General features: G+C 42.5%; 1 protein-coding gene across 3 annotated transcripts; it reads right to left on the bottom strand.

The window, feature by feature from the left end:
- Positions 1-4528: 4528 nt before the first annotated feature.
- Positions 4529-23744, bottom strand: WDR31 (WD repeat domain 31). Of its 3 annotated transcripts, none has more exons than XM_081273908.1 (11): positions 23658-23744; positions 20258-20351; positions 16458-16601; positions 15591-15723; positions 13622-13696; positions 11863-12007; positions 11671-11771; positions 9779-9846; positions 8720-8861; positions 7286-7448; positions 4529-5471 (listed from the first exon to the last, which is right to left on the bottom strand). In XM_081273908.1, the coding sequence occupies exons 3-11, from the start codon at positions 16571-16573 to the stop codon at positions 5311-5313; spliced, it is 1104 nt and encodes a 367-aa protein (XP_081130034.1). In that variant the 5' UTR covers positions 16574-16601; positions 20258-20351; positions 23658-23744; the 3' UTR covers positions 4529-5310. The 3 variants fall into 3 exon arrangements, with proteins under 3 accessions (XP_081130034.1, XP_081130036.1, XP_081130035.1); XM_081273910.1 differs by having other exon boundaries at positions 15591-15720; XM_081273909.1 differs by lacking the exon at positions 20258-20351 and having other exon boundaries at positions 23658-23718.
- Positions 23745-25889: the final 2145 nt, after the last annotated feature.

Below are 25889 nucleotides of genomic sequence, written 5' to 3'. Positions count from 1 at the left end.
GGTTGTGGCTCAGCGGTAGAGGGCTTGCCTAGCACATGTGAGGCACCGAGTTCGATCTTCAGCACCACATAAAAATAAAAAATAAATAAAAGACTGGGGCTTGGCACTATGGCTCACGCCTGTAATCCCAGCAGTTTAGGAGGCTGAGACAGGAGGATTGTGAATTCAAAGCCAGCCTCAGCAAAAGCAAGGCACTAAGCAACTCACTGAGACCCTGTCTCTAAATAACATACAAAATAGGGCTGGGGATATGGCTCAGTGGTCCAGCGCCCCTGAGTTCAATCCCCAGTAACAAAATAAATAAATAAATAAATAAATTTTTAAAACTGGGCATGTGGCTCAGTGGTTAAACACTCTGGGTTCAACCCCTGGTACCCGCCCTTCCAAAAAAAGATTTAAATGTCTGCCTTCCTGGAGTTGACCTGGCTTGGGACCTGTCATTCCTTCCTTCTGTACCATTTTTCCCTTTTGGAGTGGGAATGTCCACCCTAAACCTGTCCTGTTTTGTTCCCTGTCACCACTGGGAATTGAACCCAGGGATGCTTTACTACTCATTTTGAGATGGGGTCTCATTAAGTTGCTAAGTGTGGAAATTACTAAGGTGGCTCTCAAATTTGTGATCCCCCTGTCTCAGCCTCCTGAGTGGTTGGGATTATAGGTGCTCACCATAGCATTTTGTAAGTAGATAACTTATTTTGATTTCACAGGTACACAGATGAGATTTTGGACTTTTCAGTTAGTGCTGGAAAAAGTTAAGACTTCGGAGATAGATTTTGGGAACAAGTTAAGATTTGTGGATGGAATTATTTTATTTCTGCCTGAGAGGTAAATGCTAAGGTTTGAATATGGTTTGTCCCCTCCAAAACTTATGTTGATATTTGCCACTGTGAGTGGTAAGAGGTGTAAGGGCCTGTAACAGGGCATCAGGCCATTACAAAGGATTAATGCCTTTCTCTCTGGAGTGGGTTCAGTCTCATGAAAATGGGTTGTTACAAACCCACTCCTGCTGCTCCTCTCTTCCATATAGGCCCATCTGCCCTTCCACTTTCTGCAATAAGTTGAAGCAGCACAAAGACCTCACTAGAAGCCTGCACCATGGCCTTAGGTTTCCAGCCTCCAGAACCATGAGCCAAATGAACTTTTCTCCTGTGTAAATTATCCAGTCTCAGGTGTTCCATTACAGCAACAATAAACAGAGCATGACAGGACTCTCGGGTCTTTGGCAGTGTCACAACCAGGAATCCAGACATGTCCCACTTCTTCTGGTCTGCAGGCTCCTGTTCCTGCTTCCCCTCGGGCCTCCTGGCCTCTCCCCTTTCTCTGTGCCCACACTGTCTCTCTCATCTGTGCCCCTCTCTATAGCTGTACAACTTCCCTTCTCTCAGGAAATTTAATCTTTAACTTTTACTGTAAGATAGGTCCACTGTAGGAAAATTAGGAAACTCAGATGAATATAATAAGCCTCAACATTTAGGGCATATTCTAGGGGCTCTTCCTAAATTGTATTCCTTAGCCATGATGACATTTCTATGTGTAGGTGCTATTATCACCATCTTCTTAATTTTATAAAGACCCTGAGGTACAGAGAGGTTAAGCCACTTTCCCAAGGTCACAGGGCTAGGAAGAGGCATGCTGGGATTTCAAGCAGAGACAATCTCTGACACGTCTCTCTATATAGAAATTTTTTTATAAATCATGTGATCCCCATTTTAAAGTCTCCCTTTTCACTTTATCATCTTTCTATCTAATGAAACAGTCTTTCACAGCTTTTTCTTCAAGATGAACTCATACTGTCTTTTGATGGTAAAAGTGGTATTAGGGAAAAACCTGGTTTTTGTTGTTGTTGTTGTTGTTATGTGCATGAAATAGGATGCACCAGCTGATGGATACCTCCAGAGGGCGCCAGATGGGAGGCAGCTGGCCTGGAGAGGGAGGCTTTCCATCCAGCAACCTTTTGTACTCCTGTGACTATGTGAATGTATTCTCTATTTCATAAACCTGGAAGAAGAACCAGGCTCCATGTCCCAAGACCTGAGCTCCCATCTGTTTGACCTTGAGCCACTTTTTCCCATAGATAGACCAGAGGTAATGATCTCCACCCTGCCCATCTAAGTATTATTTTCTTGAAAGACTCGGATGAAATGATGATTATGAAAGTTCTATGGAAAATGCAGAGCACTGTATAAAGTTTTTTGTTGAATTATGGCCTCTTTACTGAAGACACCAGGGAGGGGGATGGATGTCAAAACCAGTTGGTCCAGGTTCCTCTGTTGCTGGCTCCCGGAGCTAACACTCCCATGGGGCACTCCTCAGCATCTGCACACTTGTCTTTAAAACAAGACTGGAGAGTTCAAGAGCACAGAGTGTTGGCTAGGGTTTGTGGGACAACTGAAACTCTAACTCTTCTACAGCCATAGCACAATTTCCTTGGAAAACTGTTGGGCTATGAAAGTGACCATGTGTGAGTACAGGATAGCCCATCAAGTCCATTGCTGGTTACAGAATGAGCACATATACATGCAGATGTTCACCAGAGGACCTGTTGGCAGAAATGTCCACAGCAGCGCTACCTGTGAGAATCTGAAACTAGAAACCACCTGAAGGCCCATCCATAGTTAAATGGATAAATCACGGCATTTTCACATAATGTACAATGAGCAATGAAAATGAGGGGTATTCAGCTACATACAATATGGATGAATCTCATAAACGTGTTGAGCAAAAGAAGCCTGACCAAAAATAAAAAAGAGTACATGCTTGTTCCACTTAAATGTCTTGCTGCGTAACAAGCCATTCTGAAACTCAGGGTCTTAAAACAATGATTTATTTTTTTATTTTTTTAAAGAGAGAGTGAGAGAGAGAATTTTAATATTTATTTTTTAGTTATCGGCGGACACAACATCTTTTGTTTTGTATGTGGTGCTGGGGATCGAACCCGGGCCGCACGAATGCCAGGCGAGCGCGCTACCACTTGAGCCACATCCCCAGCCCAACAATGATTTATTATTTCTCATGATCTCGTGGGGCTAGCTGTGGAGTTTCTCTTCTGATATCCTGAGTTTACTTAGCACTGAGCTGCAGAGCTGGCTGGGATGGATGGCCCAAGGTGACCTCATTCGCATGACCTTGCTCTGGTGATGCTTGGTTCTTCTCCATGTGGCCTAGATGACCCTCTTTATGTGGCAGTCTGAGAGCAGCAGTCCTAGAGGGCCAAAGCAGACCGGCAAAGCATCTCAAGGTCCAGCCTCAGGAGGTGCAGAGTCCATTCCTCTGTATTGTGTTGGTCAAACTGAGTCAAAAGACCAGCCCAGGTTAAAGGTGCATGGAATAGACTGTCCCTCTAGAGGAGAGGAATTCATGTCATAAAGGGATACACATTCAGCTATGGGAGAAACTTGTGGCCATATTTTCTATCTATCACAAAGCAGTTACATAACATAGAAAAGTGGCACAATCAATGTATGCTGTGACAAATTCCTTAGCAAACAGGCATGGAGAGGAGTGCCGTGGCAACCATTCAGGTTCCTGGATATTTACCCTTCTGCATCTGAGTCTGCTTATCAGAGTTTATTCAGTTAATAAAAATTCAGCAAGTTATACCCTTAATGGCATCTGATATTTTTGTATAATTATTACACTTGAGATAAAAGATAAAAATTATACAGTGGCTTAAAAACAACATACTACAGGGACACAGACACATCAATGTTTATAGAAGCACAATTCACAGTCACTACATTGTGGAACCAACCTGATGCCCTTCAATAGATGGATTAAAAAAATGTGAAATATATACACAATGGAATATTACTCAGCAATAAAAGAGAATAAAATCATGGCATTTGCAGCTAAATGGATGAAGTTAGAAAAGATAATGCTAAGTGAAGTTAGCCAATCCCAAAAAACCAAATGCCCAATGTTTTCATTGTTATGAGGAAGATGATGCATAGTGGGATAGGGAGGGGGAGCATGGGAGGAATAGATGAACTCTAGATAGGGCGGAAGGGTGGGAGGGAAAGGAGGGGGCATGGGATAATTAATGATGGTGGAATGTGATGGACATTACTATCCAAAGTACATGTATGAAGACATGAATTGGTGTGAGTATACTATGTATACAACCAGAGATATGAAAAATTGAGCTCTATATGTAATAAGAATTGTAATGCATTCTGCTATTATATATAAATAAAAAAGAAAAGTGAAGCAGATAATGTCATTATGCAGATGTTATTGTGATGATTTTTCCCTTTTAAAAATTCTCTCCTTTTGGGGCTGGGGCTGTAGCTCAGTGGTAGAGCGCCTGCCTCGCATGTGTGAGGCACTGGGTTTGATCCTCAGCACCACATAAAGATATTAAATATATATACATTTCTATATTATATATTTAACATATTTATATAATTTAATATTCGTATATTTATATTTTAATATAGCTATATACATATTTTATAAATATGTATATATTTTATAAATATGTATATTATATATGCATATATATACGTATGTGTATGTATGTATGTGTATATATATGTATGAAATTTTATTTATATAAAATGTTCAAATTACAAATATACTTTTTCAACCTTAATCTCTGTCCATTTTCTTATCCATGGAAATGAGATAACTCTTATGATCTGGGTGATGTCCTTGTGCTGGTCAGCCTCTTGAAGCACTTCAGCAGCGCTGGTCTAGGAAGGCACATGCAAGGGCAGGGGTTTACCACCTCCCCTGCTCTGGGTAGAAGCCAAGGCTTTGGCTTTCTCGCCCAGCTTTGATCCTTCGGTGCTGAGGAGCGATGCCCAGAGCTTAAACTATGTAGACGATCCATGTCCTCTATGGGCCAAGCTACTTTCCCACCTCAATTATTTTCTGAGGCAACTAAAGCAGATTCTATTCCTGTTGCCTTTTATTTCTTCTTATCTATCTATTTATTTATTTTTGTGGAGAGACGGATAGAATCAAGCTCCATGCTTCTTCTCACAGTCGCAGGTCCATCACTCCTATATCTTAAGATCATCATTTTGAATAAACATTTTTTTTTCCCTGAAGAGTTGTCCCAAATGCTCACTAAAACACTGCATTTGGGTTTAACTTAGATTGTAAACTTTATGTTTAGTCCGTGTTTCCAAATTTCATACCTGATTTTGAACCACTGAACTTAAATTGACTTCTAACACTGATATACCTTCTAAGTAAACCTAAGCAAAGAACACCAGCCCTATATTCCACCCGCCCCAAGATAACATGGAAAAACAAAGCCACACAGAGGGCCATGGTTTGATATTGTTTGGTGAATGTCACCCGGCTTCAGAATGCTGCCACTTCCTCCAGTTCCAGCCCTCGGCTGTGGTCCACTCTGAGTAGGTGAATTCCTCTGTTGAAACTTGCACATAATAAGGAGATGGGATCACCAACAGCCAGGGAAGTTAAGGGTCCAGATCCATCCAGAGACAAGGTGAAAAGGCAGGCTGAGGGGAAGGGGATATCCACAGTTTAGGCCAGAGTGCAATGAAGTCACACATGGCTTAATGACAGAATGAATTTGAGAAATGCATCATTAGACAATTTTATTGTTATGCAAATATCACAGAGTGTACTAAGCAAACTTAAGTGGTACAGCCTACTACACACCGAGGCCATGTGGAATAAGCCAGTATTTATGTGGTCTGAGGTTGACTGAAACGTCATTATGCAGTGAGTGACTGTATCAATGTGCCAGGTCCTCCTGAGAAATTCAAGGGAATAAAGCATGTGCTGGACCGTCTAATGCACAAGCGTCTAACACACAAGGCCCCACTTGCTTCATGGGAAGGTGCACCAGCAGGTAAGGCAGAACTTGGGTCAATGTCATGAATTCAACTGCACAGAAAGGGGCCCAGGCCAAACAAGATCGATGCCACCAAGAAATGTGTGCAAACAATTGGGGCCTTACCTACTCAGAGACCAAGGCAGAGCAGGGACAGGGAAAACAGACAAGGACACATCTGTAGCTCTTGGCTCCCTTCAAGATAAAAGAGAATGGGGACCTGCAGGCAGTCTTTGGGGGTATCCAGCTGACTCAGTCTCCTTCCATCTGCATCTCAAAGGCCACTCTTCTAAGAACTTCAGGTACACACCCAGTGGGCAGGGCATCAGTGCCATCCATTCAGGTCAACACTATCAGGCCCTCACTTCCCTGGTCTTAGGTTCATGATTACTAAACCAAAAACTTGTGCTTGCCTACCACCCACGACTGCTACACCTGGACAGCTGGGAAAGGGCACCCCAGGTAAGGGGACAACAGGCCTGTCTGTACTAAGGCTTGTGGCCCCAGCTGTTTGCAGAGTGCCATTAGACATGGTCCCAACTCTTTTGAGAGGGTACCCTTTCTCCCCTTGGGGGAACTGAGTTTTTGGAGGACTTCTGTTGGAAGGATGTGGTTTGAAGTTCTCTCAATAATGCATTCTTATCCTTACAGAGAGGTTGACCTGCCTAGGGCGGAGCAACACAGGAGCAGCAGGGTGCTGGGCAGCCAGCTTTCTGGTTTCCAACACGTATTCATAGCACTTGCCCCCATCATGACCAGCTTTCATGCTATCAAAGGTTTAAAAACTAGCTCACAAAATTGCTGAATATCTCAAAGACAGCCTCAGCAACTTAGTGAGGCCCTGTCTCAAAATAAAAAATAAAAAAGGCTGGGGATATGGCTCAGTGGTTTAGCACCCCTGGGTTCAAACCCCAGTGCCAAAAAAAAAAAAAAAAAAAAATCAATTGACCAGTAGGAGCCAGCTCCAGCATGTCCAGGACTGTGGGGAGCCACGATCCACAGACACCTTTTCTCTGGTGCTTTGAAGTGTCATAGCCTTACTATGATCTTAACCAGTTCTAGAGTCCAAATGAAACAAATCTTTCTGAGACTATTCTTACTGTCCCTGAATCCCACCAAGCTCTTGATTTAGTCCTTGAAAAAGGAATTCAAATATGGCAATTCTTGGTCCCTTTTCCAGACATCTTGAGCATCACCAGTTAAAACTTGATGAGAAACTTCAGGGAAAAAGGAACATAAGAGCCAAATAGACTTTGTTTGGGTTCTCAGGAATGACTCTATGCATCACGGGATACATGGTGATAGTTTCTATCCAGAGGTCAGCCAGAGAGAGACTAGCATCTAGGTGTTATCTCTTAACCACTTAGGGAACTAGACGGTGGCAGGAGATGGCTGGCTTTGAACATGATGACCAATGGGAAGCAGGAGTTTTAGAACCCCGCGTATCTTTGAGCAGCACTACAGCAGTCTCCTTACCTCCAGTATCTTGGTTCCATATCTTCACCTTGGCATCATGGGATGAGGTAGCAATCGCAGGCACCAAGGCCAATGTTCTTGGTAGAAAAACACAGGATGCAACTGTCTGGAAATGCCCCTTATACTCACGTATTCTGTTTCTTGTCTGCCTTAGGTCCCACAACTGCAAAGTAAATTTTTATGGACCAGCTTGTACATACACATTCCTCAGCTTCACATGCACTTCATTCACTACTATCCATCTTCCCAGCCGCCCATGATCCTCCTGTGTCCTCCACTTACCTGCTCCTGTAACTACATGAACTTCTTCTTTCAACCATCATACCCATCCACCCATCCACCCACCAGGTGATTATTTTGCAACAACTATGTCCCAAACAACACTGGTTAAGAATGTGCCAGAAGTGCTGTTGCCTTTTTCATGAGTTGTAAAAGCTCTCAGGCCTGCAGTGTAATGGAATAGTATGGAATTTCTTGCTTTCCACGACAACTCAAGAGCTGCCTTTTACCAGCTTTTTGGCATTTGTGGGTCTTGTGTGACCCTGTAGTTAGGAACACCTTCTCATAAATACATGTAAGTACAAACATTCTAGGGTAATGCCTAGAGTCTATAATAAGGGAAGTGACAGTCCCACCAGTTCCATTCATTGGTACAGATCAGGTCACACCTGGAGAGTAACGTTCAGGGAGGAGAGCAAACTGAACTGTGTCCAAAAACAATGAAGTCACTGGAAACCATGCCATACATTAGCCTGGAGATGAAATCCTGCATCCAAAGCTTACAACACCCCAATCTGCCATTTAGCAGGGGTGTGATTATGTGCAAGAGATTTCAGCTGGCCAGGCCTCTATTCCCTCATCAGTACCTAAGTCATAGGGTTGTTTTAAGGATTAAAGAAGATAGTGCATGTGATAACGATACTCTATAATGATGAATCTAAGATACTCCGGAGGAGTCTAGACAATCTATCCTGAAATTAATTGCATGGAAGGCACATGGATAGGGATGGAGTGGGCTCTAGACTAACCCAGGAGCTCCACATTCCCTAAAGAGCTCAAACTTCCTTTACTAAGGCTGATGGTTTATCTTCAGAGGACTGTAGTATATATATGGTTCATTAGGGACCCAGCACAATGGGAATACATCTGGCTCTTCAGTTGACCTTCCCCATATACTCTGCTGGGAGTAGTGACATTAGCTCCTCTCAATCTTGACTGTTATCCTGTTCCTCTTGTCTACTACCAATTTAGAGAGGCTTAGGTTAATGGATATTTCTTAAAAGAAGCATCTGGACTGTAAAGAATCACCCACAGTTACACCTAAAATAGGCCTGAGCCAATAGCAGAGCCTGTTAGTCCAGCTAAAGTCATGAAGCCAGAGGAAGTAATTTGCTCCTCAGTAACCAGGCCCCTGGATCCCACACAGTCTCTTACTGTGGCTTCACAGCCTTCGCCTCCAAAACCGTTGCTGCAGGAGATGCACTTGTGACCATCCATGCTGACCTCACAGTAGGTCTGAATGTGTTGCTTTGTGGGAAACATGTGAGCCACCTGTAGCCCCCGACTGTCCCATAGTCTGAAATAAATTAAAGCAGGAAATGAGTTTACGGTAAATGTGCCTGAAACAGATCTGTAATATCTCACTCACATAAAGTCTTGGCTCCTTGCTACGGAGGTCAGTCAGAATGTAATACCATGATTTACCTGAATATAGCCGCCTGAATTGGTGCAATCTCTAGGATGCTAAAGTTGACAGGAAGTAACCAAACTGAGTGACACCTGAGTTTTCTATTTTGAGATCCGTTAGTAAGAATTTAGACCACATTTAATTGTACAAGTCAATTTGTTAATTTGGTCCTTCAGGACACTGCTTTAGACAAGAGACTATTTCTATGCCTATGATTTTGTTTTTTAAAAGATACTTTCTATGATCTAGAGCGCAGTCTTCATTTCAGAACAGATAAACAGATTCAGAAGCCCTGACCCTGGAGTTCACAGGAGAGTGTTTTGTTTTGCTTCGTCTCATTTTTATCACTTTATCTCATTTCTAACCATTTTCTAAATAAAATCTCTTTTGAGAACCAAAGTTTCTAGTCATGCACTCCACTCTACACACTACTGACTTAATTTGAATCCCTTGATGTAGTTCCTGACTGACTCCCTAAGAAGGTTTTCAAATGAATGCTGGTGACAGAGAACCCCCGGAGCCATGCAGGGGTGGCAAGTGGAGCCAGGGAGGCTGAGTGGCCTATCCTAGGGTTAACCTGAACCCACTCACATAGTGGGAGCTGGATGGGTCGGCTGCTCTCAAAACCATCACCTGTACCCAGATGATCCAAGGGGCCACATCAGTTCAGCACCAGCATGGGGCAGACAGGTGGGAGTCCCAGGAAAGGGCAGAGCAGAGGGGAGAAGCAGAGTGGAGCAAAGTGATGTAGGCACGGGAGCCACAAACCTTCACCAGAAACACCTTCACTCCACTTAGTGGCCCACCTGATGGTTTTATCTTCAGAGGACTGCAGGATATATGGTTCATTGGGGACCCAGCACAGGTGAGTGACCTAGAAAAAGGAAAACTTTCAACACTTCTCCATACCAAGTCATTCTTTTGCTGTGATTCCTGTACATGGTGCTAAAGAGCATCTCTGTACCTCATCTCAGGAATTCCAAACTAGTAAGTTTGATTTAAAGGGATTTAATGTCTTACAGACACTTTTCAGCCAGCTCTGGCTGCATCTCCTTGGTTATCAGCAGCAGTGGTGGCACTGGGGCAGCTATGAACCAGAAGCTCGCAGGCACCCTAAGAGCACCTGAAAGCCAGTCAAGTGGCAGGGACCTGTTGGCAGTGGCAGCCAGGAGAGCAGGCCCTGTTCTGAGGTGGGACCAGGGAAACTCTGGTCTACTACCTCAAGGGGTTCAGAAGAGTGACCATTGTCCTTTTTATCCCTGCAGTTCCCCTCAGGGCAGGATAGAACAGTTATCAAAAAACAAGGAAACGGGATTTTTGTTTCTTCAGTACAGCAAACGCCCACAGACAGAGAGGGCATCAGCAAGTTCACTCTATCGACAGCTGTCTTCAAAATCAGAGAAGATGAACTTTGACGACCACTAAAGAAGCATCTGCCACGTGGCAGGGATGATGACAGGTGTTTCACATACACAGGTTATCTCATTTCACCTTAACTAGCAACGTAATCCTCCTCATCTGATAAATGAAGACACTGAGACTCTAAGAGCTTAAGTAACTTGGTGTAGGACAGCCAGTAAGTGTTAAGTGTGGGGCTGGGGATGTGGCTCAAGTGGTAACACGCTTGCCTGGCATGCACGGGGCGCTGGGTTCATCCTCAGCACCACATAAAAATAAAATAAAGATGTTGTGTCTGCCGAAAACTGAAAAATAAATATTAAAAAATTCTCTCTCTCTCTTTAAAAAAAAAAAAAAGTAAGTGGTAAGTGTGAAGCCAGGACTGGGATGTAGAAGGGGCAGAGTGCTTGCTAACATACTCAAGGCCCTGGATTAAAAAAAAAAAAAAAAAATGAAGAACAAACTCACAAATATTTGAAACCAGGTATGACTGACCCCAAAGGCCATGGAATTTATATACCATGAAAATCTACCAGAAAACAACAGGTCTTCAAAAACATAGCAAAGCTGGGCACAGTGACGCATACTGTAAACCCAATGGCTCAGGAGACTGAGGCAGGAGGATAACAAGTTCAAAGCCAGCCTCAGCAACTTAGTGAGTCCCTGAGAAACTTAGCGAGACCTTGTTTCAAAATAAAAAATAAAAAGGGCTGGGGATATGGCTCAGTGGGTAATTACGCCCCCCTGGATTCAATCTCCAGGGCCAGGAAAAAACAAAAACAAAAACAGCAAATTATACAAGGAGAAAAAGGTGAGGCTTATTTCTTTGTTATTATGTTACACCAAGGAGAGCAGCCCCCACACAGTACACCAGCTGTGAGTTCTTGGTAGACAGATCTGAGATCTGTCACTAATCATGTTCCTAGCAGTGTCGAACCCACAGAAGAAATGGATTAGATATATGTTGAAGAGATAGATGAAGATATCATTTTAGACGTCAGCACACACTAGTGGGGTCATTCTCTACAGCAGAAGGCTTGCCATCGTCCAATTCAATATCCCGAGAGGTCAGCAGGGGCTGCCATCAGGACCAGGCTCTGAGGCCTGGCCGTGGGTCTCTGGATCTCTTTCCTGGGCCTTTTCTCTCTCTATTTCCTTTTTGGTGCTGGAGCTGGAGCCCTGGGCCTCCCCACACTGCGCACGTGCTCTGCCAACAGAGCTCAGGTGCGAGCTTCCAGTGCCCTTCCCTGCCCGGGGGCCCCCTCTGCTACCCTGCCCTGCACCGAGTTGGGATTCATACCAGGTTCCTGGAGACGGAGGCTCTCTCCACACACCGTCCTGTCCCCACGTCCCACAGAAGCAGGGCGTTGTCCCGAGAACCAGTGCACAGCTGGGACGCGTCTTTGGAAGCAAAGCGAGAAGACACCCATGGGGCAGGACTTGCACAGGCGGGGAGAGCCCGAGGGCGCCGGGCAGAGCTGCTCCACCTTACCTGGACTCACGGCCAAGCCGGTGACCGCCAGAGCGTGGCCGCACAGCTGCTGCCTGGGCTGTGAGGCCTCGTGCAAGTCCCACATCAGGACCCGCCTGTCCCGAGAGGCGCTGAAGAACTGGCCCGACCGGGGACTGCAGGCCACCTGCTCAGAGGAAACAGAACAGAAACCCGCCGCTGTGCCTCGGGACTGGATTTCAATGCGGGGAAGGGTGGCTCCGCGCAGCCCCCCACTTTCAGTGAGCAATTCCTAAACGGGAGTCTGTGATGGGAAAGGTGGGAGGCTGCCTCCCGCCTCTCTCCATGGTGTGCCGACTCTGTGTAAAGCAGACTCTCTCCCATCCTCCAAGGCAGCCGTTAAAACCTCACCTCTTCCCAGACCACCTCACCTCCAAGGCCCTCCCCGCCGGCTTTGGGGGCTCCTACAGAACATCCCCCGTGTGCTCCCGCGGCACCATTGGCACCGCTCAACAAGCGTGCAGTGCACCGCACCTCCACCCGTCTCGGCATCCCCTTGTGTTTCTCCTACTTCATGTTGTAATGTCATGCATTTTATTTTGTTTCAGAGAGGGGTTTGAATCATATTTATTTTTAATCACATAAAGATCCATTTATTTCTACTTTACCAAGTGACCACGGAATTCTGTTTCAGAATTAATACTGGATCTTCTCATCTCTACTAAGATGATCAGAGAACCGTATTTATCAATTTCTTAATAACAAATCATTTCTGCATCCCTGGAATAAAGCTCAGTTAGTCATGGTATGTGTTTTTCTAGGAAAGTTAAACTCTATTTGCTAATATTTCATTAAGAATTTTTTTCAATACTTGTAGCAGTCTACAAGTAGTGTACTCATGACCCATTTCCCCATTTTTTAATTTTTTTTTTTTTAGTTGTAGTTGGACACAATACCTTTATTTTATTTTTACATGGTGCTGAGGATCAAACCCAGTGCCTCACACTTGCTAGGTGAGCACTCTACTGCTGAGCCACAACCACAGCCCCCATTTTCCCATTCTTATTTAACACAAAACCTCTATATTTTTGGATATGGCAATGTACTCCTATCAATTAATATTTCCCAACCCACTTGAACATACAGATAACCAATGAAATATAAGTAGAAGTGGGATTTATAGGAAACACTTTAAAGGGGGCTGACAGATACAATCCTTTGTTCTTGCCCTTTCTTTCTTCCTGCTGCCTCAAGATCAGACATGAGAAGGGAGCTGCAGCAGTCATAATGTGAATAAGAGGTGATTTTGAAGATGGAAGCTAAGATCTTTTATTTTTTGGAACTGGGGATTGAACCCAGGGGTGCTTAACCATTGAGCAACATCCGAAGCCCCTTTTGTATTTTACTTAGAGAAAGGGTCTCACTGAATTGGTTAGGGCCTTGCTAAGTTGCTGAGGCTGGCTTTGAACTGGTGATCCTCCTACCTGAAACTCCCGAGCCCTGGGATTACAGGCATGTGCCACAGCACCCATCAGAATTTTATTCTTTTTCAAGGTTGAATAATACTCCATTGTGCATATATTCCCACATTTTGTTCATCTGTGTGCCTTTTGGTGGCCATCTTGCATATTTCCACCTTTGTTTTGCTCTACTTTGCTTTGCCTGGAGTAGAACTTCACAGAATCAAATAAAGCCTGGGTATTTTTCCTTAGGACTAAACAATCACTCTTAATATCTAGAGTTATTAGATATTCCTTGATTCAGTTCCAGATTCCCTTCAGGGTAATCATTTGACAATTACCTTGGTGATTTCACGTTCATGTCCTTTGAACCTTTTCACCATGTTTCCAGTTTTCCAATTATAGGCCACGACTGTCTGCAGAGAGTCATTAGAGCAGTTTAGTCACTCCATTTCCATGTTACTTCCTCCCTCTCCTAGCCTCTCTAAGGGGACTTGCTTCAAGCCCTAGAGTTTTATTTTGTGCCCCTCCTTATGTCCCCTGCTTTGAATTTCTTTTGTTTCCTCTTGATCATTCCCCTGTGTCTGTCCAAACAGGGCCACTCCTCTAAACCTTACTATGGTTCAGGAAAACATTCCCCAAGAAACATGGATTCACCTTGAGATTCTGGTTGTATATTCTGAAGAATTCTGCCTGGGATTAGATTATTTTTCCCTATTATATTGCACATTCTTTCTTTTTAATTAATTTACTTATATGTGATATTGATAATCAAACTCAGTGCCTCACACATGCTAGGCAAGTAATCTTCACTGAGCTATGACCCTAGCCCTGTACTTTCTTAAAGTATCTTTTTAAAAAATTTTTTTAAATAACTATTTTTTAAAATTTATTTTTATGTGATGCTGAGGATCAAATCTAGTGCCTCACATATGCCAGGCATGCACTCTGTCACTGAACTACAACCTTAGCCCTTAGAGTATCTTTTTAAAATTCACCATTTCTAACTGTACAGTTCAGTACTGTTGAATATATTCACAGTATTATAAAACAGACTACATTTTTTAATTTTAAAAACCCGCATTCATAATACCATCTTCCAAAGAGAACTGTTGTTAAAATTCTTTTGCACCCTGTTTCCAGGTGTACACGTTAATATAATACCATAAGCATCCCTCTCCCCAAACAGGACTTTAAAATTTTCTGAGTCCCCACGGCTCATTGCTAAAGAGCAAAGAGCATGTGCTGTCGTGGGCCCAGCCCCCTCTGCATCTGACCTAATTAAACACCAGTTTCCTAATCTGCAAAATGGAGAGGATAATCCTCGCCCTGTTTAACCCTAACAGATGCAAGGGAGGGTCATATAAATGAAATTTCTTGCATTTAAGATGATACAGATTTTAAAACAAAATGCTCTTGAGTGTTAAAATATTGAGATACATCCTGATTTCAGAGAGGCAAATTTGAAAACAAGTGCATGTTAAAACCAGTGAAATACAGTAAGCAAATGAAATTGGAAGATTTGAAAAGGCTATTGACAGTGAGAGACATTATTTACTGCAAAAAGCAGCAGCATTTTTGCTACTCCTAGCAGTGAGTATGAGGACACAACCAATATGAAGGAGAGGAAGCACTTGGATTCAAAATGACGACGGGAGAAAAGACAAAAACATACAAGGAAGAATAGATGCACCCACAAGAGAAGAAAGTATGATGTTCTTTTTTTGCTGACAACTTCTGTTTCTGCTGTAAACATGTATGGGCTGGAACAGTAACACCTGCCACTTATAGAAGTCATGCAGGTGGTCATGTCGGGCAGAGTGTTAAGGATCTTACTTATGGTCTCTCATTTACTCCTTGAAATCATCCAGTGAGGTTGATGTTATCTACACTTATCAGATGAGGAAACTGAAGCTCAGAAAAATTAGACTTACCTAAAGTAATAGAAGCAAAGCAGGGATTTACACCCAATCGTTTTTTTGGGGCACCAGATCCCAGGGGAGCTTAACATTTGAGCCATATCCCCAGCCTTTTCAAAAAAATTTTTTTTATTTGAACACAGGGTCTCACTGCTAAGTTGCTTAAGACCTTGATAAATTGCTGAGACTGGCCTCAAACTTGCAATTCTCTGCCTCAACCTCCCAAGTCATTGGGGTTGCAGGTGTGTGTAAACCCAGCCCTTCTAACTTTAAGCCCATACAGTTACACTAATAGCCTGGCTGCCAGAAATGAAGTGAAAACCTAGATTTTCTGAGTATCTTCCCTCTCCTGAAAATGAGTTGTCTTCCTTGGAAATGCTGCAGACCTCACCTTATCTTTTCCTCCAGAGACACAAAGGTCTGAGTTCAGAGCAGCAACGGCAGAGACAGCGTCCACATGAGCGGGGCTATACTCTTGAGAAGCTTTAGTTTGAATTCTCTCTTCCATGATTCCGTCAGGCCTGCTAAAGAGAGGTGGAAAATGAGAGGCCTAATGCTGGGACGGACAGGGGAGCAGCGGTGCAGGCGACAGTAGCAAGTCAGGCGGGCTGAGGGGATGGATCCAGGGAAAGGAGTAGAGAAAGGAAACACTGACACTGCCTCCCTGTGAATTCTGACAATGCTCAGAATGACTCAATGATTGAAAATGATAAAGGAATCCTAAGACAGGAGTCTGCTCACACTAGCCACAAATCCCAAAGGCTATTCTGCACCCCCGTTAATGGGTGCAGATATTAGCTAATAATCTATTTCTTAGCTAAAAGAAAACAGACCAAACAGTTCAGGGAAGGTCATTAACTTTGTTCCCCTTTTTTTCATCTTTCTTTTTTATTTTGTTCCCAAATAAATACGGATGGATGTTGTATTTTCTGAACTCTTTATTTTAATGTTCTCATATGTTCTCATTGTTAAAGGATGATTATTAAGCTCGTTAATTTATTGGGGTAACCTTGTTCTCTTTCTTGAGTTTAATGGAGGCATGATAAAGTTAAGGACCCCAAGTCAGCCACAGTGGTATATGCTTGGAATCCCAGCGACCAAGGAGGCTGAAGCAAGAGATTCGCAAATTCAAGAGTAGCCTCGGCAACTTAGTGAGATCCTGTCTCAGCGGTAGAGCACTTGTCTAGTGTGTGTGAGAACCTGGGTTCAATACTCAGAACTGCCCAAAATAAAAGAACCCTAGGGAAGACTGCTGTACCTGTATTTGTAACTGCTGTGTTTGAGTTTGCTCTGCAGTTTCCCCATTATGGCACAGAGCCCACACGAAGCCTGAGAAAGAGAAGTGTGTTTCAGGTGGCATCTGAGTAGCAGCATCCCTTGTGGTTGATGGAAGTTGTGTTTCCTGTTTAGTAAAAAGAAGAATGTGTACTGTTAATTTTGTTAGACACAACAACGGTAGAATGGTTATGTGAAATTATTTTAAAACAAAAAAGACTAATTGAATGCATGTGCTTTTCCTCTTTTTCCTGCTTTACTTTGAAGGGATTACAGGTGCCAACAAACCATTAGCAGACAAACAAAAACAAAACCAACTTTTAAAAACACTTAAGAATTATGTTTAAACTAATTTAAATATTACGCAATGTATACATGTATTGCAACATTACATGGTACTCCATTAACATGTACAATTTTTGTTTTCATGCATTAGTTTTAAAAAAACATTAAGAAGTTCCTCAATAGTTAAACATAAAATTGCCCTATGATTCAGCAATTCCAATCCCAAAGAATTAAAAACTGGTGTTCACACAAAAGTTGGTACCCAATGCTCATGGCAGTAATACTGTTCACTATAGCCAAAAGGTGACAAAACTCATCAATGGGATGAGTGGATAAACAAATGTGGTCTACCCATATAATGAAATATTATTCAGACACAGAAAGGAATGAAGCACTGACACATGCTACAGCAAAAGGGAACCTTCAAAGTATCATGCAAAGTATGATTCCACTTACGTGAAGTACGCACAGTTGGCAAATTACAGCAACAGAAAGCAGATTAGTGGCTGCCAAGAGTTGAGACAAGGAGGGAACAATAGGTCTGGTGTCCTTTGGGGGTGATGAGAATGTTGTGGAACTAGACCATAGTAATGGTCTCACAACACTGTCTGGGTACTAAATGTCACTAATGGTAAATTTTATGTTATGTACACTCTATCACAATAAGATAAATACTAAGCATGTAACTGAAAAAAAAAATTTAAATCCATATTAGTGAAGCTTCTTGGAAGAGAAGAGCTTTCGACATTCTAAAAAGTTATAACCCTTCTTATGCTGAACTGCTTTTTTTTTAAGAGAGAGAGAGAGAGAGAGAATTTTTAATATTTATTTTTTAGTTCTCGGCAGACACAACATCTTTGTTTGTATGTGGTGCTGAGGATCGAACCCAGGCCGCACGCATGCCAGGCGAGCGCGCTACCGCTTGAGCCACATCCCAGCCCCTGAACTGTTTTTAAATAATTTCACTGTGGTACTTAAATCAGCATAAAAGATCATGAAATTATTCTGTAATGAGATGCTAGAGATGATGACACCGAGACAATATAGATAATGACTTAGACCAGCAGTTCTCCAAGTGTGATCTGGGGACCAGGGGGGATTTCTGGTTCTTTAAGGAGTCCAGGGTCCTCCTCTCTCCAGCTGTCTGTGTGAGGCATGATTTTCCTTTCATACTTCAACCTAAACAATATATTGCAATAGACTGAGTGCAGAAGCAGATACGAGAATCTAGTTGTCTTTGTTTAAGCCAAATATTAAAGAGATTTCAAAGAAATTATAACAATACCATTCTTTCCTACTAAATTTTTTGGGAAAGTTTATTTTCATGAAATTATATTATTCATCTTAATGAGTAATAGGTTTTTTGTTGTTAGACTTTTGTTTTTGTTTTGTGGGGCTGAGGAATCACACCTGAGATGCTAGACAAGTATTCTAATTTGAAATTTATCAGTTTTCATATCAATAAGAGGTTGGACAAGCAGGAACCTGAACCCAATCTATAACTTACATAAACAAAACTTCTTTGTGGTCCTTGATGATTTTTAAGAGTGTAAAGAGGCTGGGCATGGTGGTGCACGCGTGTAATCCCAGCAGCTCAGGAGGCTGAGGCAGGAGAGTCACAAGTTCAAAGCCAGCCTCAGCAACTGAGAGAAGTCCCAAAGCACCTCAGCAAGACCTCGTCTCTAAATAAAATATTTTTAAAAGCTGGGGACATGGCTCAATGGTTCAGCAAAACTGGGTTCAATCCCTGGTACCAAATAAATAAAAAAATAAAATTTTAAAATTTTAAAAAAGAGTATTAAGGAGACTTGATGACAAAAGTTTGAGAACAACGGATCTAGAAATTAAATCATATTAATATAGGATGACCTGTATTAGTCATAAAGAATAAAAGCAATAATTGTTTTCCAGATTTATTTACATTGTTCCTATCAACTAACAAGGCCAGAACTAAAAAGAAAAAATAAATAAATTATGCAATCAAAGATGTCCATCTGGGGCTGGGGATGTGGCTCAAGCGGTAGCGTGCTTGCCTGGAATGCTTGTGGCCCAGGTTCGATCCTCAGCACCACATACAAACAAAGATGTTGTGTCCGCCGAAAACTAAAAAAATAAAATATTTAAAATTCCCTCTCTCTCTTTAAAAAAAAAAAATTTTAAAAAAAGATGTCCATCCAGTCCTTCACTCAGAAATACTCTGTAAGCACCTAATTTACTCATGCTGGTGAATCAGAGGAAGAGAGGGATGGGGGGAGGGAGATAGAGAAGGGGAGAGAGAGAGCACACCAAAGATGTGACCAGCAAGAACATTCACTGGGACTGAAGAACTCTGACATGGGGCTAATTTCAGCTGCTTCAGGTCCCATGTCCTCTATAACTATCTGTCCCCTGAGATGCCGGAAAGCTAAGGGGAGTAAATGGGGCAGTGAGAATGCCCACTGCCCGTTTCTTCTGGGGTTCTGCTTGCAGAATATGAGATGAGTTTCTTATGGGCACAAGCAGCCTACTCTAGGAAGAACAGGCTGCACAGAGCATCTAAAAGTCACCAAGTTAAGAATTCTCATTCACACCATTACCTTAAAAACTGGAGTTTTCCAGAAGAACTTCAGCCTACATTTTGAGGAACTGTCAGAACTGATCTCTTGGGAAGAACAGGTAACTAGTACAGAAGGTAACTAGACACTAGCAATGCAGTGGCAAGAACACTGTGTGTGGCATCAAGAGCCCTGGGCTCTGGCCCAACTCTGTCTCATCTTATGTGTCCTTCAGTGGCTGCAGTTCTCACTCTGTGCCTCATCCTCCTCATTTAAAAAATCAGGACACTAGACTAAATGATTTTTAGTAGACTATGAGCTCCATAAGAAGGACTCTGCTGGGCAGTGGCACATGCCTATAATCCCAGCAACTCAGGAGGCTAAGGCAGGAGGATCACGAGTTCAAAGTCAGCCTCAGCAACTTAGTGAGGCCCTAAGCACTCAGTGAGATTCTGCCTCTAAATTAAAAAAAAAAAAAAAAAGGCTGGGGATGCGGTTCCATGGCTAAGCATCCCTGGGTTCAACTCCCAGTACCAAAAAAAAAGAAGGGCTCTGATTATTCATCTCTGTATCCCATGAGGCTCACCAATACAACAAAAATAATTGTTGTGAAGTAGTGAATCTACCTAGTCCCCTCAAGTTCAGATATTCTAGGATTCTATATGATAGATCACAAGATGTGATAAAAAAAAATTTCAGAATAGTTTCCCAAAAGCTTGGAATGTTGTATTGTTCATAGACAGAGGGTGCAGGGCTTCCTATCTGCCAGTCTAACCCATTTTTCAACATTATCATCCAACTAAAAAGATGTGCCACCCATAGATCTAGGTCATGGGAAATTGCAGGTGCTATAAATGGACTGGCTGTGCTTAAATCTGATTGGATTCTTAGCTTGTATCTCCAGAGAGCCATACCTCCCAAGTGAAGAATATTCATGGGACATTCTAAAGGAAAAGGTACTTACCCCCAAATCAAAAGGATCTTCTGGTGAGTTGCATTTTTAATTATTTGTAATGTTTATCCTTTGGAAAATAATTCAGGCAGCCACTTCCTAATCTCTGTAATTAGGGAAAAGATGCTCAGGTTAATCTCTTCTCTAAGCATCTCTTTGCACTGAAAAGAGATTTACAAGGTAAATAAAGACCTTGTTTGGTTAAAAAGATTGCTAAGTGTCATTTTCTCTCACAATAAAAAGGATAGCTTACAATATTCCAAGATTATAAGGTTCACATTTCCACCCATGAGGGAAAGTATAATTTTAATGTCGATTATACATCTAGTTTTAAATATGCAAAATATATTTAATTACATCATGAAATATTTTTATTTTACTCATAGTATAGTTCTTCTGTTCACTGAAAACCTTCAGAGTTGATTATTTACTTTCAGAGTTCACTGCTTTTGTAAAAAGGAAGATTTCTTGTTTTAAATAAGTATAAGAGGAGGGAGGGAGAAGTACTGGGGAGTGGTACTGGCTAAATTATATTGTCATATTGTGTGTAAGTACAAATATGTAACAACAAATCCCATCATTATAATGCACCAATTAAAAAGTGGGAAAATTTTTAATTAGATTAAAAAATAATTAAGTATAAACCACAAAACCTGAGATGAAAGAGCTTTTCAAAATCATCACATATAAATCCTTTACTTTGAGACCTGCAGAAAGCAGATATATTATTTGTTCAAAATTATAACCAAGATGAACGTGGTAGCATAAGCCTGTGAACCCAGCAACTCAGGCTGTAGCAGGAGGACTGGGGTTGTGACTCAGTGGTAGAGCACTTGCCTAGCACTGTGAGGCCCTGGGTTTGATCCTCAGTACCATATATAAATAAACAAAATAAATAAAGGTATTGTGTCCATCTACAACTTAAAAAAAATCAAGGTCAGCCTGGCAACTTAAAGAGATTCTGTCTCAAAACTTTAAAAAATTTAACTCTATATACATGTATGATTACACAACTGATGTGTCTCTGCACCATGTACAGCCAGAGGAATGAGAAATTATGCTCCATTTGTGTTTAAAGTGTCAAAATGCATTCTATTGTCATGTATAATTAGAACAAATTTTTAAATTTTTTTTAACTTTTAAAAAATTAAATAAAAAGGGCTGGGATGTAGCTTTGTGGTAGAGCATCACTGGGCTTAATCCCCAGTACTGCAAAAAAAATTCATAATCAGATAATCTTTTGACTTCTAGCCCAGAATGCCCATTATAAACCTCTACACAGAAGAGTTTTACTACATTTTTTAAATATTTATTTTTTAGTTGTAGTTGAACACAATATCTTTATCTTATTTTTATGTGGGCCTTGCACGTGCTAGGTGAGTGCTCTACCGCTGAGCCACAATCCCAGCCCCTACATTTTAACAACTCTAAGAGTTTTTAAGTACACTCTAAAAAAATTTTTGTTCAGTACTTGGTACTAAACACAAAGGTATTCAACCACTGAATTACACCACCACCCTTTTTTTTTTTTTTTTTTTAAAGAGAGAGTGAGAGACAGAGAGAGAGAGAGAGAGAGAGAGAGAGAGAATTTTTTAATCTTTATTTTTTAGTTCTCGGCGGACACAACATCTTTGTTGGTATGTGGTGCTGAGAATCGAACCCGGGCCGCACGCATGCCAGGCGAGCGCGCTACCACTTGAGCCACATCCCCAGCCCTTTTTTTTTTTTTTTTTAAAGAGAGAGTGTGAGAGAGAGAGAGAGAGAGAGAGAGAGAGAGAGAGAGAGAGCACCACCACCCTTTTTAAAAGAATTGTTTTATTTTGAGACAGGGTCTTGATGAATTGCAAGGCTGGCCTTGAACTTTTGATCCTCCTGCCTCAGCATCACAAGTAGATGGGATTATGGGGGCGCACCACTATGCCTATCTAAATACATTCTAAGCACTGATTGACAATGTAGTTTATTTTGAGAATTATGAGCAGCACAGAATAACATTTGATTAAATGTCTTACTGTCTGAATTCGACAGGATTAGGTCTGAATTACAATTCTTCTGAGGTATTAGGCAAATTGCTGAACCTAAGTCTCAGGTTCCTAATGTGCAAAATGGGGTAATAACTCTTCACTGTTTTCTGTTAAGGTTAAAAATAGCTCTTAAGATTATGTCATACAGTGAGGCAATTTAAAATCTTGAGAATAGGCCAAGTGGAGTGATGCAAGTCTGTAATTCCAGCTACTTGGGAAGCTGAGGCAGGAGGGTTGCAAGTTTGAGGCTGGCCTGAACAACTTAGTAAGACCTTGTCTCAAAAAATAAAAAAATAAAAAGATCTAGGGATATAGCTCAATGGTAGAGCATACCTGGGTTCAACCCCCAGTGTAGCAATAAATAAATAAATCTGGACCCCAGGACCTATTTCTGCCCCAAATCTGTTTTTCAAAGACCTTGAGATACACAGTAACCACTCTAAACAACACAGAGAATTCTTTTTTAACTCTCTAGTGCAATACTCTTGATATATGTCACTGCATATGCAACCATTATATTGTACCATGAAACTGGGACCCAGAGGCATCTAAACCAATGCTCAGATAGAAACAGCGACGGGTAGAAATATGGAAGGTGGTGTGGTTAGACCCTCTAATGGTACAGATAAGGGAAACCGTGGCCCAGAGTCACACAGCGAGTCAGTTCTAGGTCAGAACTCCTAAGGCTAATAAAGGCTTGATAAAGGTCATAGGGGCAGAGCTGGGTGAACTAGACCTTATTTCCTTGGATTTTCCTGGTCCAGAGTTGATGCAAATGATAGTTTCTTATCTTCCTCCCTCTTCCCAAATCTTCCTCTGCACACCTCTAATCCACACTCTGGAAGACCAAGGAATCCTTTTATTTTTCTTTGTGTACTGGGGATTGAACGGGGGGGGGGGGGAGGGGGGCTCATACATGCTAGGTGAGCACTCTAACTGAGTGAGCTACATATCCCATCCCAAGACCAAGGCATCTAAACCAATGCTCATATAGAAACAGCGACGGGTAGAAATATGGAAGGTGGTGTGGTTAGACCCTCTAATGGTACAGATAAGGGAAACCGTGGCCCAGAGTCACACAGCGAGTCAGTTCTAGGTCAGAACTCCGAAGGCTGCGGACAACCTGTGCAGTTTTTTTTTTTTTTCTGGCGCTTCAGACCACAAAAATTCCTCTCCCTGTCCATTATGTGAACCGCTAAAGCTTATTTTTGAAGTGCATGTGGGCAAGGAACAGTCCCTCAAGAGGGAAACCTTACGCCACCCAGACCAACTGTGACCCCCCAGAAACCTCCTCGCAGCTTGGCCAGGTGGGTGGCTGCGGCCCAGAAAGCGCCAGGACTCCCACCTCCCGCTTCCCCCGTTTCTCCCACTTCGGGTTCCATACCCACCCGCAGCTGGGTCAGGCTGGCGCCGGGCCGGCGGAGCCACGGAGCCGCAGAGCACCCACAGCCCTCCACTGCCTCCCGCGCCTCCGCCCCTAGCAACGAGGCGCGCGTCGCTAAGGTGAGAGTCCCGGTGAAAAATCTCCGGGCGTCTCCCTCAGAATAGGAACCTAGGTTCCGCTCGCCGGAAGTCTCCCTGGGGGCGGGGGGGGGGGGGAGAGAGAGAGAGAGAGAGAGAGCGAGCGAGAGAGCCTTGCTTGCTTTATTCCCCCCCACCCATATTTTTTTTATTGGTGCATTATAGTTGTAGGTATTGTTACATATCCATACATGCACACAATATAACAATATAATTTGTCCAGTATCACTTCTCAGCCCTTCCCCCGCTCTTTCCACCTCCCATTCCTTGGTCCTCTATTCTCTACTCAGCTCCCTTTGATTTTCATGAGGTCTGTTTCCACCTTTCTTTTCCTCTTTCCTGTCTACTTCCGCCTTTGAAAACATACGTTCCTGGACCTTGTGAGTTTGATTTACTTCGCTTAACATAACGGTCTCTAGTTCCATCCATTTTCCTGCAAATGGCATAATTTCATTTTGTTTTCTTTACAATGCCCTGATGAGATCCAGAGAAGAGGGATGTGCCCAAGACCGTGTTGCCTAAACAATCCGTACAATCTCCGTCTACTTGGGAGGCAGGAGCATCGCAAGTTAGAGGCCAGCCTCAGCAACTGAGCAAGACCCGCTCTCAAAATGGAAAGGGATGGGGCTGTAGCTCAGCGGTAGAGTTACCTGTGTGCCAGGCCCTGGATTTGACTCCCACTACTGCAGAAAACAAAACTACATGTTCCGAGGAAAGTAGCACCTCTGTGATAACCACGGAGAAAGCATTTAATAAATATTATTTTTAAAAATTAGTATTTGTCCAGAAAAATAGTATTGTCTTGTTTCTTTGGAGTTTTCCCTGATTCCAGCCAAATATCCCTCCTTTCAACATTTCCCAGCATCTTACTTCCCACCCCCCTTATTGTCTTTGTTGGGGGGGGGGGAACGGGACACACAAAAACTTCACAAATCAGCTCAGTGCTTTATTCAGGAATGAAGTGTCACACAGGAGCAGGGAATGCAGGGACGAAATGACGCTGTGGTGGCACCCACTTTCCTGGTGGAAAATGAGCCACTGAACAAAGAAAGGGCCTGGGCTTATTTAGGTTATTCTGAGAGGTGGTCTAGTGAGCATATCAGTTTTCTTTGGACACCCAGGAATTTGGAGTTTGTTCTATCAATCAGTGAAGGGGTCAGTTTTAGTGCTTAGGAATTTAGGGTCTGTTTTACCGGGCAAATGGGAGGGAGTGTAGGATCAGTGGTAACTTTCTGGAATTTATTGTACTGGACCTGATAGAGGGCCTGGGGCCACTGGTTGGTATCTGAAAAGGATTTGTTTACAGAAGAGTTAATGCTTCAGCCTCTTCCCAGAGACTGCCTTTCCAGGTTTGATGGATACCTCTTCCCCAGGCTTTGTTTTATCATCTGGAAAGAATGTATTGGGAAAGGATCAATGCTCTCAATGTATGGCTTTCCTTCTCACTCACCTTTCCCCGGGTCTCACTACTTTTGGGGTTTGCCACTGTCCATATCTAATAATTTTGTTTCATTTTATTATTTTTTGTAGTGCTAAAATAGAACCCAAATTCTCATGCACAGTAGGCAAACACTCTACCATTGAGCCACACACCTGGAGCACTCCTCCTTCACTTTCTTGAGGTTTTGTTAGTTTTTGTTTTGAGGATTTTGTTTGTCTTGTTTTGTTTTTGATATTGGAGATTGAACCCAGGGTTCTCACTCACGCTAAGCAAGCACTGAGCTACATCCCCAAACCTTTTTAAAATTTTATATATATATATATATATATATATTAGTGAGAGAGGGGGGGGGAGAGAGAGAGAGAGAGAGAGAGAGAGAGAAAGAGAATTTTTTTAAATATTTATTATTTTTTAGTTCTCGGCGGACACAACATTTTTGTATGTGGTGCTGAGGATCGAACCCGGGCCGCACACATGCCAGGCAAGCGCGCTACCGCTTGAGCCACATCCCCAGCCCTTTAAAATTTTATATTGAGACAGGGTCTCACTAAATTGACCAGGTTGAACTTGAGATCCTCCTGCCTCATCCTTCTGAGTGACTGGGATTTTTATTGGCCTAATGAATAAAATGCCTGACTGCAGATCAGAAGAGAATGGG

The sequence above is a fragment of the Spermophilus citellus genome (assembly GCF_964194105.1).
Source record: "Spermophilus citellus genome assembly, chromosome: 2".
Taxonomy (NCBI): Eukaryota; Metazoa; Chordata; class Mammalia; order Rodentia; family Sciuridae; genus Spermophilus; species Spermophilus citellus.
This window is presented reverse-complemented; position numbering and strand designations above follow the sequence as displayed.